The 16,126-nt window shown below is 37.3% G+C and overlaps 2 protein-coding genes across 4 annotated transcripts in view; one reads left to right on the top strand and one right to left on the bottom strand.

Moving 5' to 3' along the window:
* The window catches only part of CENPK (centromere protein K), a 26,716-nt gene extending 26,593 nt beyond the window's left edge, over positions 1-123 (bottom strand). For all 3 annotated transcript variants that reach the window (XM_058826200.1, XM_058826202.1, XM_058826203.1), the window contains exon 1: positions 4-123. In XM_058826200.1, the coding sequence (XP_058682183.1) occupies positions 4-87 (84 nt within the window). In that variant the 5' untranslated portion in view covers positions 88-123. The remainder of the gene's footprint in view (positions 1-3) is intronic.
* PPWD1 (peptidylprolyl isomerase domain and WD repeat containing 1) lies at positions 86-16,126 on the top strand. Its single transcript, XM_058826199.1, has 11 exons — positions 86-227; positions 3,247-3,349; positions 3,953-4,053; positions 5,246-5,366; positions 7,427-7,874; positions 8,397-8,587; positions 9,079-9,268; positions 10,270-10,451; positions 12,953-13,034; positions 13,601-13,783; positions 14,796-16,126. The coding sequence occupies exons 1-11, from the start codon at positions 86-88 to the stop codon at positions 14,937-14,939; spliced, it is 1,887 nt and encodes a 628-aa protein (XP_058682182.1). The 3' UTR covers positions 14,940-16,126.

Raw genomic sequence — 16,126 nt, 5'->3', positions numbered from 1 at the left:
TACCATGGCTGCCGCTTCGCGCCGTTCCCGCCGCGGCGCTCGCGTCATCTCAGAGCGCCCGGCGCGGCGAAGTGACGTCAGTGCCATGGCGTCCCCCGAGCTGGAGCGCAAGCGAAAGCTACCGGTGGCTGGCGGCGGGGATCCGGCGGCATCGGACGAGGAGGATGAGGAGGAGCGTTGGGTCGGGCCGCTCCCGGGGGAGGCCGCGCAGGCGAAGAAGAGAAGAGGTAAGTGAAGGAGCGGAGCTCTGGCCCAGCTGAGGTCGAGGCGATGAGATCGCCTCTAGGCCCCGCCGGACGGTAGCGGCCGCGGGGTGAGAGCAGCTGTCGGGAGCCCGTGTCCTGAAGATGTCTCGTACGTAGAATGAGTACGCTGGGGGTACCTACGCAACCTTTGGGTGCCGAATTACAGGGCGAGGGTGCCAGGTGCTGAGAAAGTTGTGGCCGTTCAGTTTGGAGAAGAGAAAGTTATGTGGAGGCCTCAGCAATCTTCCAGTATCTAAGCTACTTACAACAAAGCTGGGGACGGACTCTTGGACGGGAAATGTAGTGACGGGACCTGCAGTGACGGGACCTGCACCAAGAGTAATTGGTTGAAAGAGGAGAAATTCAGGTTGGGTATAAGAAATTCTTTACTGTGAAGTATTGGCACAGGTTGCCCAGTGATTTTTTGAGCGCTCTAACCCTGGTGGTATTCCAAGCCAGGTTGAATAAGGCTTTGAGCAACTTGGTCTAGTAGGAGGGGGCTTGCGACTAGATGGTATTAGAGGCTGATTCTAGCCCCTTAATATGCTATGATTCTAAGACTTGCTTCCTCTGGGGAACATTTGCAGGCTAAGAGCCCTACTGTGCAGTCAAGCTGTTGAGAAAAACGAGGTTCGCATTTTTTTATATAAAATTTTGAAAGTTTAATAGACAATAAGGCAAAATGAACAAATACGGCCGGGTGTCTCAGCATTCAGCCAAGAGCACCCCTTACTAACAAAGGATTGTCCCTTAAATATACAAATCTCTTGCATATTCACAAATGTTCATGTATTATTCAAACATTTCTTTGTAGTTTTAGATGTTCTTTTGTTTATCTTCCCCCCCTCCCCAACAGATCAATCTTCTTGGCTCCATTGAGTTTCAGGCTCCCTAGTAACAGGTTCAATTAAGTCATCGTTTGGAGCTCTGGTCACTGCTGTCTTCATCTGGATAAGATAATCTAAGAATGCAGTGGGCGGTTTCTGACTATCTTTTCAGTAACACAATACTACAGTTTAACACATGATATATATGTATTATTGTGAGGTGGCCCCCGCCCAGGGAGACAAAGATTTCGTTTCAGATAAGCATTGTTAAAGTGAGAGGTGTGGCTGTAAGCCCGGCTAGTGTGAATTCTAAAACCTCTACCTCAGGACATGTGTCTGTCCTGTGAGCCCTGAAAGAGTTGCCCCACCCCAGACCCCTCATGGGGTGGCAGCCCAGGGAGTTCTGATTGGGTTTGAACCCCTGGGGCTTCTCCCTTGCAGTGTTCCTAGTGGTCCCTGACCTTGAACTCCACTCTATTTCTGTCCCTCAAAACCCATCTCCCTGCCTTTGTTCAGGGCTCTCTGTCTCTGGATCTTTTTGTACCCATGCTGAATAAATGGTTTCCTGAGCAGAAGCCAGTCTGGTTGGTGTCCCATGCTGGTAACTGTAGCTTCTCTGGACTTGATCCTGTGGCTGCAGAACGCAACATATTATACTACTATTTTTGAGTTTCATCAATAACAAAAATAAAAGAAGCTATATTAATACAGCAAAGTTTTCTAACATACATATAACATTCATTTTAATATTTGCTAAAAGCCAATAATATAATACGTATCTATAACACTGTGCTGTTTATGAATGTGGAGTTAATCCATCTTTCAGACCACTAGCCTAAACTGGAGCAACAGGAAAAGCCTCTAGGCTGTATTTTGGCATGTGGTATTGATATGTGTAGCAGCTCCCAGCTTGGTGGACATCACTTGAAGTTTTCTTTAAGTAAAGGAAACAAAGTTCAGCAGATGTAAACATGCAAGTTCAGTAAAAAAAAAATTGTACAGGTATTAACAAGGAGGATCTAAAAATCAGAAACAAAACTCAAAATCACATTATTTTAGGTCAGCCAGTTAAACAATGAAATAGGTGGATGCCAACACTTAGAATTTAGACTACTGGACCTGTGTGGGACCACAAATCTTATAAAAACAACATGTGGATACATGTGGTTGTTATAGATACATGTTATATTGTTGGCTTTTCGCAAATATTAAAATGAATGTTATGTGTATAAGAATGGGAAATTTTGTTGTATTAATATAATTTTCTTTATTTCTGTTATTGATGAAACTTAGAAATAGTAGTATAATACATATATGTTAGGCTATAGCATAGTATTAAAATAAAAACTGCTTTTGTTTGTATAACCTAAAGACTGAGAAAAAAAAAAGTAGCTAGAGAACTCCTGCATTTGTAAACTATCTTATCCAGATGAAGACAGCAGTGACCAGAATTCTGGGGAGAGGAATTTATTGCATTTCTGGTATCATGGAATGTAAATCTCGATAGCACCAAGAGGATTGATCTATTGGGAAGGGGGCAAGAGAAAACGAAAGAGAAGAACTTAGTACAAAGAACACCAAAGATCTTAAGAAGAATGTATGAATATGTATGAGAATTTATGGGTATGTAGTAGGGTTCTGTTTTTAAGGGACGATCCTTTGTTAGTAAGGTGTGCTCTCTTGGCTGAATGCAGAGACACCCGGCCGTATCTGTATACTTTACTTAATTTTTTTCTCCTAATTGTCTTTTTTATTAAACTTTTAAATTCTATAAAAATTATGTGAACCTCGTTTTTCACATGGTTTTAGAATGAAATGAGGTTCAGATGACCACCTGTTTTCTGACAGTAACCTAAAAACTTAGTTGACTTTGGTTTTTTGGAGACAATAAGACAGTTAGGGTAGCAGTTGCTTTAAAAGGGAAGAGCAATGTGAGTTAAAGCAGCATTCAAGTGGCTTTAGTCTGTGGGAAATGTGTAAGTCTGAGTGCAAAGCCAGAGCTAAAAACATATAATTAAAACACATAATTAAGCACCTTTAATTACGTTTGCACAAAATTCTGCATATTTTTGATTAAAGAATGAGTAAGCAATACAAGGATAAGTGAAAGAGAACAAAATGTAGATGCAACTTCATGGAAAAAAAAATCTGATTTTTCTTTTTATTCTGTGTAGTTCTTGAATTTGAACACGTTTATCTTGAAAATCTACCATCGGCTTCAATGTATGAACGCAGTTACATGCACAGAGATGTTATTACACATGTAGCATGTACAAAGTAAGTATTTTTGTTTTCCATTCTGTTTCTTTGTCTGGGGTGTATTTTTGTGTATGCTACCAAGTTTTCATTGTAGAAGTTATGTAATGGAAAGTTACAGTGTCCTGAGGTGGTTTTTAAAGGGTGGTGGGGTTTGTTTTAAAAACTAAATGTCTTAGCTAGAAGCAAGATATGAGTTGTTTTTGTAGGCCAAAGGAGGGTCTTTAAATCCTTGTTAAAATATGCAGGAAATACAGTAGTAAGATTGATTTACTCTCTCTGAAAAAAATACAATTTATCAGAACTGCAGAAATCACACGCACACATAGTAACTACCATGAAATCAGACTTAAAATAGGAGTTATTTTTACATATTCAAAAAGGGTAGTGTTATATATATTTCTTCAGTTTGAGCTATGACTTTTCATAGGTTAATCCAGAATGCACTAAAATAACTGTTTTATTTTACCAGGAATTATGGTTCCTATTTAGAGAGACTGTCACAGTAGTTTCTTGAAATTCATTCTCTGCACAGTGTTAATTCTAGTGCAAATTACTATCCAGTGGGAAGATGTATAATGTGTGCATCTGTTTTTTTAGTTTCATTTTTCTTTGTAATTGTAGGACAGATTTTATCATAACAGCCAGTCATGATGGACATGTAAAATTCTGGAAGAAAATAGAAGAAGGGATTGAGTTTGTTAAACACTTCCGAAGTCACTTGGGTGAGAACTTGCTCTTTCTTGTCTAAAGGACTTCACTTTTTCCTCTCCCTTGCTCTTTGTTGTTTGAAGAGAGAGTGCTAATAGAGAGATTCTAGGGTTCCTTTAGTGCAGTCAGGTTAAATGATATCGACCTGTAATCTTCCTGTTACTCCTCTGTCATGTTTGCTCCCAAGCTCTAGCAGGGATAGGATGAAAATGAAACATGTGGGACTCTCCTTCCACAGATTCCCTACAGCCTTTGCATTGCCTTGTGCCGTGCTTGTGGGGACAGTATCTGGAACATAAGTGAACAAAAACCACAGCAGTGTTCATAAAAGCCAAAGAAGTTTAAAAATACATTGCTTTAAATAAGGGTACCTCAGATTTTTTTGTCCCCTTACAGAGTGGGGAAAAACCCAGTTATTTTCATCTGGAATTACTGTAACTGTAGAGTAAATTCTACATTATTGTTCTAATTATCAGATGAATTGCAATTAAAAGAAACTTTAACCCAATTTTGTGAGCTAATGATGAGTACACAAAGCTTTTCAACACTATGCTAAGCATTAAATAGGCTGGACAGAAAATGCTGTTCTCAATGGTATTAGAAATTATGATATGCCTAAACGAAAAAAAATCCTTGGTATTGATATGCAGAATGTATGGTAAGAAAAATAATAATAAATAGTATAAGTACGGTTGCCTTTTAGAGTTTGCAAGAATATTAATCTGTTTTTTATCTTAACTATGAGCTTTTTATTATATATAGAAGCAAAATATGAGAACAAAACCTATCATGCAAAAATCAGCATTGTGAGAACTTCGTGTAAGGCTCAACTGTAGAGTAGTTTTGAGTGTCATGGGTTGTAATAGTCAATAGTGTTCTGCTTTTACCCTGTTGAGAGATGCAAGCTGAGGAGCACATGATGTTTATTTTAAACTGAACTTACTTCCATTTTAATCTTTTACTATGTTTTTGATAAATTGTTCATTATCACATATCTGAGTCTAAACACTCATAGGCTGTAAAGTGTTGTTCTGTGAATTTTATTTTTTTAAATAATATTTTATTGAAGTCAGGTAGAGTTTTAAATGGAAAAGGTGTCAAAACAGTTGGGAAATAGGTTTAAACCTCTGTAGGTTTTGCCTGTGTAATACTGAAGTGAAGGATGTCCTTTCCTGTTTCTTAATAGTATCTCAACTTGATACACAGGTGTTATTGAGAGTATTGCTGTTAGTTCAGAGGGGGCATTATTCTGTTCAGTTGGAGATGACAAAGCAATGAAGGTGTTCGATGTAGTCAACTTCGACATGATCAACATGCTGAAACTTGGGTAAGTTACTTACTTCTCTTCTTACTTTTTTGTTCGTTTGAGATTATCAGTGGGGGATGTTTTGCCAAAAGATAAGTCAGTAATTTGGGGTTCTTGAATTCTTCCTCTTTCCCCATGCCCCAGTCAGATCAAGTTTAGTAAATTGAATTGTCTGAAATGAATCCAATGGTTGGAGACTGTCTCACTGAATAGAAAAAATTGCAACTGCAGCAGTAAAGAGAGGAGTAGGAAAGGATTATTATGTACGAAGATATAGGGTTTGTTCAAATATTTAGCTAGGCATTTCTGTTGTTTGGCACTGAATTTAAAAATTGCAGTTTATCAGTAGTTCCATTAGAGAAGGGGTTTGGCCTGTCCGCGTTGTCTCATTTGTTGTCATAGGGATACAATTACTTTTTTCTGCTAGAAGCAATATTGTTATTTTCTTTAGTTTTGTAGCATTTTTGTAGTTAAACAGTATGTAGCTAAAGGATCTGGAAAAAACAGGAATGGATGTTACTGGAATTGTAACAATACCAGAAAAAAACCAAGCCCTACACTGTTAAAAGCTGGATTTGAAGGACTGGAGGATCAATGAATGCTGCATCAAGAACAAGATAAATACTGGTTTCTCCACAAGCCTTTTATTATTGGAAAACATATTCTTCATATTTTATGATGTATTGGTTAATTTTGAAACGGAATAGAAGTATAAAATCAGGGAAAAAAGCTTTTACATAGGGACATCTAATAAAAGCTTATGTCATCTACTTTGTTTGTTACAGTTCTAGTATCATCCTCCAAATAATGTACTTCATTGATAGGAATAGATTCCCTCTTGGCTGTCCTGGAAAAATTCCAGTTAGGCTTAATCTTCTTGGTTTTGCTCTTATTTTTGACATAACAGCATAACATGTACTATTACTACATATTAGTACAATTACTTTTTTGTAATTACTGCAATTACTTATAATTTTGCAATTACTTTTTTTGTAATTACAATTTACTACAAATGGTAAAATTATAGAAAAAAGAAAATAATATTCAAAAAAAAGCACGCCTGATCTTCAGAGCTTTCCAGTTCTACCTAATATATACAGCATGGCTCTGTGCAAATCCCTATGCTTTATGCTTCCATCCATGATCTGGAGAAGATTGGCTATTTCTGCAGAGACTTCATATTTATTTATTTGATCCTGTTCTTTCTAATGAACCTGAGATGAAGTATTTGTTTGTCTTTACTGACAGACCTTGAAAATCCAAATTATTGGTGTTTGTCATAATGTCAAAATATCAGTCCATCAGCATCTGTTAGTTTGATTTGCAAAAGGATACTAAACATGAGTTTGCTATGGAGACTGTATCATTTTTTTGATGTTTGCCATTTGAGTTGTAGTTTTCAGAATCTTTGCTTACAGACTTTAAAACAGATATAACTTATATTATTGACTCTATCTGTGACTTGTTTTATTTGTAGATTACCCCTTTGCAAGTAGCAAATTAGTTTCTTCTTAAATGCACTCACAACCCTTATTGAATATAGGGGGATTGTCTTAACTTTGTTTATATCTCTTCTTGAAGATTTTGTGCTTTTGTGGGTTTTTTTTCTGGCAAGATCTAGTTGAACTTTTCCGTAAGTGTATGGCAGAGGTGCAGTTGTCTTCATTTCTACAGAGTCATTACTCACTTAACAGATGGAGGAGAAATGGTATTGACTCATATAAGTTGAGTACTATTTATTAATGCCACTAGGGCTTTTTATCTGGATATCTGTCCAAACTCCTCCTTTTGACCCACTTTCTACTTTGGCTATCAGAGCCTCTTTACAAAACAGTATGGAAGGAACAGAAATTGGTAGTCATCCACTGAAGTGATGTTTCTTGGTAAAGCTTGTCTACAATATGCTGAATATTAGCAAGATATGTAGCCAAACTAGTAAATAAAGTATTAGCCAAACTAGTAAATAAAGTTTAAAATTTGCTTCTGATGTTTGATGTTTATAGCATAACTTGACTCTTAGCTAATTAAAATCAGTTCTTACTTATTTTTAATTTTTTTTTCCTTTCTACTCTTTGTTGCAGCTACCACCCTGGCCAGTGCGAATGGGTATATTGCCCTGGAGATGCCATATCTTCTGTTGCAACATCTGAGAAAAGCACAGGAAAAATATTCATATATGATGGACGAGGAAATAACCAGCCACTTCATGTTTTTGATAAACTCCATATGTCCCCGCTTACTCAGATACGCCTGAACCCTGTCTACAAAGTCGTTGTGTCTTCTGACAAGTCCGGAATGATTGAGTACTGGACTGGTACTCCTCATGAATATAAATTTCCCAAAAACGTGAACTGGGAGTATAAAACGGATACTGATCTATATGAATTTGCTAAATGCAAAGCTTACCCATCCAGTATAAGTTTTTCACCTGATGGCAAGAAAATGGCCACTCTTGGGTCTGACAGAAAAGTCAGAATTTTTCGTTTTCTGACGGGAAAACTCATGAGAGTCTTTGATGAATCTCTGAGTGTGAGTTTGGCTTGTTTCTTCTTCTTTGAAATATTTTCTCTACTTACTAGAAATTTTTTGCCAGCACATTCACCTAAGCTATCATTTATTTCTAAAGGCAAGCTTTCTTCCTAAATTTTTCTTGCGAAAATGAATTCTTACTGGTGATGTTACTTACATAGTGAAGCAGAGTTGTTGATTTTCGTTTGTGTTTTCATGCTGCTAAATTACATTTTACTAGAAAGCAATTGTGGAAGATGGTGGGAAATGCCCATTACAAGTAACATCATAATAATGAATTAAAATTTGTCATCTTTTAAGGAATTTGATAGACAACTGCGCATTTTGTGTGCTTAAGCCTAGTCCTACAACATGCCTATTGTTTTATTAAAATAAAGAAAGTATTTATTTAAATCCTTCAGTTGAGTTTAAGTGAAATAATCTCACTTGAATTCAGTACTTTTTAATCATGTGAATCAAGAGTGTTTCTGGATAAAAAGTTTTAAACATGTTAATATAGTAGTGCTGGGGTTTCTTTTGTAGATGTTTACTGAACTTCAGCAGATGAGACAACAACTGCCTGACATGGAGTTTGGCCGACGGATGGCAGTTGAGCGTGAGCTGGAGAAAGTGGATGCAGTAAGATTAATTAATATCATTTTTGATGAAACTGGACACTTCGTTCTCTATGGAACAATGTTGGGCATTAAGGTCATAAATGTAGAGACTAACAGGTAAGTTCCAGTGACACACAAATTTCTCTTTTAAAGTCTTTATTCAGTCAAATTTAGAGCATACATAAAACTTGATATGACTGTGGAGGTGTCTGATCTTTTTGTGTTGTTATTTGAGAGCCTTACATTACACTGTGGAGAAGGTACTTCCATTCTCTGTCAAGAGTCACTGCAGTTTAGAGCTTAGGCAAATGAGAAAACATGACGAGCACGTGTGTATTAAAAATGTGTAATCAGTTAATTAATGTTTGGCTAACAGGATGGGATAATGTAAAGTAAAGGTGGATAATTTAGTTGGGATTTTATTGCATAAGGAGGCTGACTGGCAAATTAAGGTAGCGAGTTTAAATAGAGAAACATCTTAAAAATGGTTAGTAGGTAATGATTCTGAGAGGATTTTGACATTTTACTCTGAATATAATAGTCAGAAAGTAGAGATTCTCTAACTGTGAGTAGCTGAACGTTACACCTCTTTACGTCTTGTACTTCAGGTGTATTCGTATCTTGGGAAAACAAGAGAACATCAGAATGATGCAACTGGCTTTGTTCCAAGGAGTAGCAAAGAAACACCGTGCGGCGATTACTATAGAGATGAAGGCATCTGAAAATCCTGTTCTCCAGAATATTCAGGCAGATCCAACAGTAATCTGCACAGCTTTTAAAAAAAACAGGTTTTACATGGTGTGTGTGGTTTCTAGTTAAATAGCTCCATTCTTGTATTGATTTCTCTACATTATTTTTTATTTTTCTTTTTGCATCTTTCTAGTGCTTTTTGTAGCTGCAAATGAAGCTTTTAAAAAGGATTTTCTTTATATTGCAAGTATATTTAAAATTTTTATCTTGAACTATATACATTAACTAGAAACAGCTGTAATTTTTCCATAAACTTTTATTTCCTCAAGAAGATGATATCCTTTTGTTCTTGTTGAAAAAAAACAAGATCATCTAAAAAGCTAACCAGATTTTATAAAGAAACAATAAGTGACTGTGTGCATAAAAAAATACAATAGAAAAAAAATTCAGGCCAGAATCAGGACTTTGTAACACTGAAGATATTATAGGTAACCAAGAAAGAGGAAGTCATCATCCTGTTCAAAGATAGGTTTTTAGGTGAGGTGAAACTGAACAGTTTCAGAATGGTTAGTAGCTGATATGAGAGATCATAACTGTAGAGGTTAGAGATTGGTCTTTCTGTTATGCCTTAAATTTGCTGGGTTTCTACGGTTTTATATTAATGCAGTTTTGGATTATGAGAATTTATTTTAACTTTGTAGCACAGCTACAAAGCACAACTAATCCTTTTGGCATAAAACCTGCCAATTTCGTCTGAGTATAGCAGAACAACCTGATAATTCTCTGCCTTATTTTAAAGAAAAGATGCCGAACGAGTGCAGACTCCTGTTGTAAAGCGAAAAGTTTAAAGATAACGGATCATTAAAAGTTATTTGGGTTTGCATGTAGTTTTACTGGAATTTTTGACAGTGGAAATGCTGGTATAACACAACACAGCAGTAGAAGGATAGACTATCTATGAATTGTCTTTGTACATTTCAAACTGAACTGAGTGTTCAGCAGGTTGAATAATTACATTGATGTGTTGTGTGCAGAGCAGTGTGTATTTTAAGAGGAATATTATATTTAAAAGGAAAAAGCAGTTAACCTTCTGTTCTTTTGTGCTTCAGTTTACTAAACGTGAACCAGAAGACACAAAGAGTGCAGATTCTGACAGAGATGTATTTAATGAGAAGCCTTCTAAAGAAGAGGTCATGGCAGCCACTCAGGCAGAAGGTCCCAAAAGAGTGTCAGACAGTGCCATCATCCACACAAGCATGGGAGATATTCATATCAAGCTTTTTCCTGTTGAGTATGTACTTGCTGTTTTTTCTCTTGTTTTGGTTTTGTTGCTTTCTTCTGTCCCTTGTGGTTGCATTATCCAAGATTTATCTCATGCGAGAAAGAATAATTTTCTTTACCTTTTTCTACTGTGTTTGCTTCCTGACAGTTTCTTAATACCCCAAGGTAGATATGTGACTCCTAACAAACAGAAATAAAGTAGGGTAAAAATAGGTCAAAATAATAGTCTGGGGTACAGGAGTTTTTGAAATTGTCTTTGGGTTTATTTACCTATTGGTTCAGGGAGGGTATTTTCTTAACTTTCATTCTTGGACAGGGCTCTTCTGTGTAAGCTCTGTATTGTAAGGCAATGCTGTTTGCATAGATCTTGTAAAAGAATGATGATGCTGGCAGCACCAGTAGGTTTGGCAGCAGGTCTGTGCAAGCTAGAATAGTAGTTGCAACTTCCAAACGTGGCCAGTGTACTACATATTGTTATTGCAGCTCCTTTAAAAGCAATATAACATTTACGCCAGCATATAATACTAGTGTTGTGTATATCCAAAACCGGGCATAGAATTGAAAAGTTGTATGCGTGACAATTGCTAAAATCAGTGTGTCATCTTCTCTCCTTTGTGATGCAAAAATTGCAAATATTCTATTATTTAACAGGAAATTAATATAATATTTTGCTACACATAGAAACCTAAATTAAACCTGTACTCCATGCTTCCCCAAAAATAAATTCATGTTAGGTCGTAAGCACAGGTAAGGCAACCTCTACCCTCTAGGGCTACCAGTCTTTTACTGTAGTAAAAGTCTTCACCAGTATTTCCTTACATCAGGCTCTTGTTTCTGGAATTCATAATTATGGCATATAGGTTGCAGTAATGGTACAGCTCTTGCCTGTGAGTGATAGGCCAAGCTACATTAATTCTTTTTTTCTTAATTGTCCTGCTGATGGGTCATATCTGCATGCACAGTATTGCAAGGTGCAATGTTCTGTATGCAGTTTGAAACACATCATTACTAGAGCTGGTTATTGTTAGGTTTGTTGTTTCTTACTGTAGTATTTTCTCCCAACTGAGCTTTAAAGTCTCTTTAGTGTGATTAAAACTTTTAAAGTAGAGCAAATAGGATATATATAAGGGCTCTCTATGCCCTTGAATTTTTCAGTCATTTCAGAAATAAAGTTGTGAATAACTGTATGCTGCTCAGCAAGAACGGGGACTATAATCTAATCTGTTCCATTAGTTATGCCATTGGTGCTCTTTTTCACAACACAGCTTTCTAAGCTATCTTGTCATTAAAACCCAAGCTAATGTTCCTTTTCACAGTTAGAGTAACTCTACAGCTACAGACTTAACTTGGCCATTTTCTCCTTATTGGGAAAATGTGTGACTGTGTAAACCTGTCAGTGTAGATTTTCTCTGGCTGCTAATAATTTTTTTAATAGCTGAAGAGCTGTCGTAAAAAAATTTCACTTTGTTAGTAACTCCCAGAAGTAAAGAATCAAATCACAAAGGTGAAGTGGTTGGCCCTTTTTATTCCATCAACAATAAGATTCCATCTCTTCACCAAACTATGTTGGTGAGTAGTGTCAAAGAATAACTGACTCTACTGACTGCAAGTTCTGTAGTAATAAAACATTTTAATTTTACATCTTGCATGCAACACTCAATACCTTTGCATGTATATCTTAAAAGAAGTGTAGAGGCAAAAGAGTGAATAACTTTCTGCTTACAGAGCAAACATAGTTTATCTACAAAACGAGTGGTGTAGGTAGAAAGCTGGGGAAGCTATAGTCAGTGGTGCCTTGAGCTAGGCCTTGAGACAGGTTGGGTTTCTAGCTCTCATGGTTTAACCCCAGCCAGCAGTTAAGTCCCCCAGACCCACTCATTGACATCGCCCTTGGTGGAGTGGGAAAGCACTGGAAGAGTAAGAGTGATAACACTTGCAAGTTGAGGTACAGACAGTTGAATAGGGAAAGCAAAAGGCATGCACCCTAGCAAAGCAAAAACAAGGAACGTGGACAGGCAGATGTTTCACTGTCTCCAAGAAAACATGTCTCCATCACATGGAGTGGGTATATGAGAAGACAAATCACCATTACTCTGTGTGTCCCCCGCTTTTTCCCTCAGCTTTCACAAGCTGAGCATGATGCCATATGTGCAATTGAGCATCCCTGTGGTCAGCTGGGTTCAGCTGTCACAGCTGCGTCCCCTCTCAACTCCTACAGCCGCAGCCTCCTCACTGGTGGGGTGGGATGAGGAGTGAAAAAGGCAGTGCGTGAGCCCAGCATGGCTGCTGCCTTTCTGTGTAATCATGCACCTTTGTACTTCACAAGCCTTTTGCTTTCAGCTCTGGGTTTGAGGAGGTGGAGATTTTTTTTTTTTTTTCCTTTTTTGCTGAAATCCCTTCCTACAGAGTCCTGAAACACTGCACAGCACCAGGATCTTACTCCCAGCTGAAATCTTTGTGGCCTTGTCACCAGACAATTACTGTAGCCTGTGTTTTCTGTTATGATTTTAGGTGCCCCAAAACAGTGGAAAACTTCTGTGTGCACAGCAGGAATGGTTACTACAATGGACACATAATTCACCGTATCATCAAGGTAAACTGCAATATGTTAATATTTGTTAATTTACATATTGTACTCTGGTGGTCAGTCCTCTGCTAAGACTTCCATTTCCCTTTTGCACACAGGATTGTCAGAGTGGCTTTAGAGTTCCTTGTAAATTCTGAACAACTCTGATATTCTAAGCAGCTTTGGCACTTACTGAAGTTGTAGTAGTTGTTCTGCAACTGATAAGATAGCAGAAAACTGGAAATTGAAAGCTATCCTGCTTGAATTAAAACTTAGCTTCATGTCAGAAGGCCTTTTTTCTAAGGCTTCTCATTTCTGTCACACCAGAATGAAATGATAGAGCCTAAGAATTTGCAAAAGGTTGAGACAGTCAGGTTTTTGTCTTTCTCTAGCAGGAATAGTGAGTAACCTTGCTTCTTCACAAGTACTTGTTAGACACTTAAAAAAAACTTAAATGCTTTCTCCCTTACACACAGCATTTTAACACATTTTGTTGAAAGGTTTGGAGTTAAGTTTGAAAAAATGTCACCTAGTGTATAACACTTCTGGTTATGTATTCTATGCAATAATGTGATAACATAATTTCTGTGCAGGGTTTCATGATTCAGACTGGTGACCCAACTGGTACGGGAATGGGAGGTGAAAGTATTTGGGGAGGAGAATTTGAAGACGAGTTCCATTCAACTTTACGACATGACAGACCATACACACTCAGCATGGCTAATGCCGGACCAAATACCAATGGATCCCAGTTTTTTATAACAGTAGTGCCAACTGTAAGTAATACTAAAATATCAATTTAAGGCCTGAGAGGCTACTTAGATAGTAAAAATTCAACTTTTTTTTTCTCATGGAAAATGAAGCACATTAGTACTTACTTTACAGATAAATGATGCACATAATGTGTAGTGCGTGGGCTTCACTGAAACTGACTGTCCTTTATGAGATAGAAGTACTTTTCCATGACTTGTGATCAAGAGGCCTTATGCTTTTAAATGGAATGAGGGTGGTATATAATTCCGAGGCATGTTTGCAATTATGTATTACTAGAGTATCTTATATTAATAGTAGTGGTTTAAACTTGATGGAAACCTAGGTATTGCTTAGATTGTTTGGGGTTTGGATATGGTGCCAGGATGTCTGTCTAATATTGCCTAATTGTAGCTATACAAAGAAGCCAGTGTTCAGGTTTGAAAATTTCATTTGATCTGTGTCTAAGTTCAGAGCCAGCAATAGAAATTTTGGAATCTAAGACAATAAAAACCAAATCCTTAAAAGTAACACTTAAAAACACTGCATTCTTATAGCACTCCAAAGTAATGTTAAAAAAACACCCATCTACCACAGCTCTAAGGTTTATTAAGTTGTATGAGGGCCTATATTCAAATTTGGCATACTATATGAGTATTGAATTGGGTAGCATTCTGTACTGGCACTTAAAATTCCTCTGTGAAAATACCATGAAATAGAGAGACTGAAACAACATTTCTGTGAATTGAGAGCACACTTTAAAATAAATTATACAATGCTCCCGCACTGGTAGAATGTGACCTCTGTAGTACTTTATGAAAGCAATTGAAAAGGTAAATTCAAATGCATATGAATATGTGTTAGCTGCATTTTAGTATTTACTTGCATACTGATATTTACAGAGTGTTAGGTTCCATAGTCTGAATGTACAAAATATCCATGTACACTTACTCTCTTTTTGGTTTGGTATCTAACCTACATGCTGCTATTTTATGCTTTAATATGCTTTTCTTTTTCTCCTTCTGTGCTCTCAAACAGCCATGGCTTGACAACAAGCACAGCGTGTTTGGACGGGTGACTAAAGGAATGGAAGTTGTTCAGAGAATCTCAAATGTCAAAGTCAATCCCAAAACTGACAAACCCTATGAGGATATCAGCATCATTAATATAACAGTGAAGTAAGGCAGGGGTGACTTTGTGATGCTTGTGTCCCCATTCGCCTTGTTTATGTTACATATTAAGTTCTGCACCTTTAAGACTGGCTCTGAGAGTGAAGGGGGGAAGAAGAAGCCACAGTTTGTGTTGAGGACAAACATCACTCCCCCACATCCTGCTCCTGGACTGTGGTGTCTGCAGCATGGACAGACAGTGGGACAGAGCTCTCCCTGGCTTTTCGTTTTTTAGCTAGCTGAGGCAGGGAAGTTCCCCAGACTGTTTTTTCTTTGGATCTGTTCAAACCTGCTCTGGACTGAACACCCAGCCAAACCCCAGGAGCCCACAGGGGCCTGGGCCTCAGCACTTGCCAGCATCAGAGGGACTGATAAGAGACTGAGTGAGCTGAGCTACACCCCATGAAAAGGACTTTTTTTCTGGATTTGCCATCTCACTGAACTGGGAGAGGTTTTATTGTTTAATATTATTCAATTTCTGTTAAGTATTTTTTTCCACTTTTCTCTGTGGAGATTTGTTTTCTGGAACCAGTTGGGGATGGGGCCGCTTGAATCTGCTTTTTGGTTGGGACCCTCATTTGGAGAGTCTCTCCCAAATTTGCCCTAAACCAGGACAGCATTGAAGGTTCCAGCTTAAGCAGAAAAAGAAACTGCTTTTTTTCTAGAAAGAATAAACATTTTTGATAATTACTAGATATAGGAAATACCAAGAAAGAGCAATCACCAGTTCTACTATTTTTAATGTACCTAAAGTGCCCGAATTCTGTATTTCTGGTAACTTTGTATTTTAAAGTAAAGACATCTACATGTTTCTTAGAAAGTCTACTGTCTTTCTTGCATCTCTTCTATGCAAAATTAAAGATAAAGACTTCCACCATGTCCCATTATAGTGTTTGTAACTTTTTCATGTTTATTTGCATCTTTCCTATTTAATTAATTTAATTAATCTCACAGTACTGAAATCTCTGACAAAGGAAAAGGTCAGAAATACTAAGTTGAGTGAATTACTCAATCCTTTGTACCTGTATCAAAAATTAGATTAAGTTATGGTACTGTTTGCTATGAAAAGCAAACAATGTAATCTACCTCTGTTCTTTAAAAGTAGTTGTCTGTGTGTTTTCTCTGTCCAAGAGCAATGATCAACTCGTAAAATGTCCAATGTATATAAAGTCCTTTGCAATTTGTTTCTTTTTTCCAGTG

The sequence above is a fragment of the Poecile atricapillus genome, chromosome Z, assembly GCF_030490865.1.
Source record: "Poecile atricapillus isolate bPoeAtr1 chromosome Z, bPoeAtr1.hap1, whole genome shotgun sequence".
NCBI lineage: Eukaryota > Metazoa > Chordata > Aves > Passeriformes > Paridae > Poecile > Poecile atricapillus.
The sequence above is the reverse complement of the archived record's forward strand: the minus strand, read 5'-3'. Positions and strand labels throughout refer to the sequence as shown.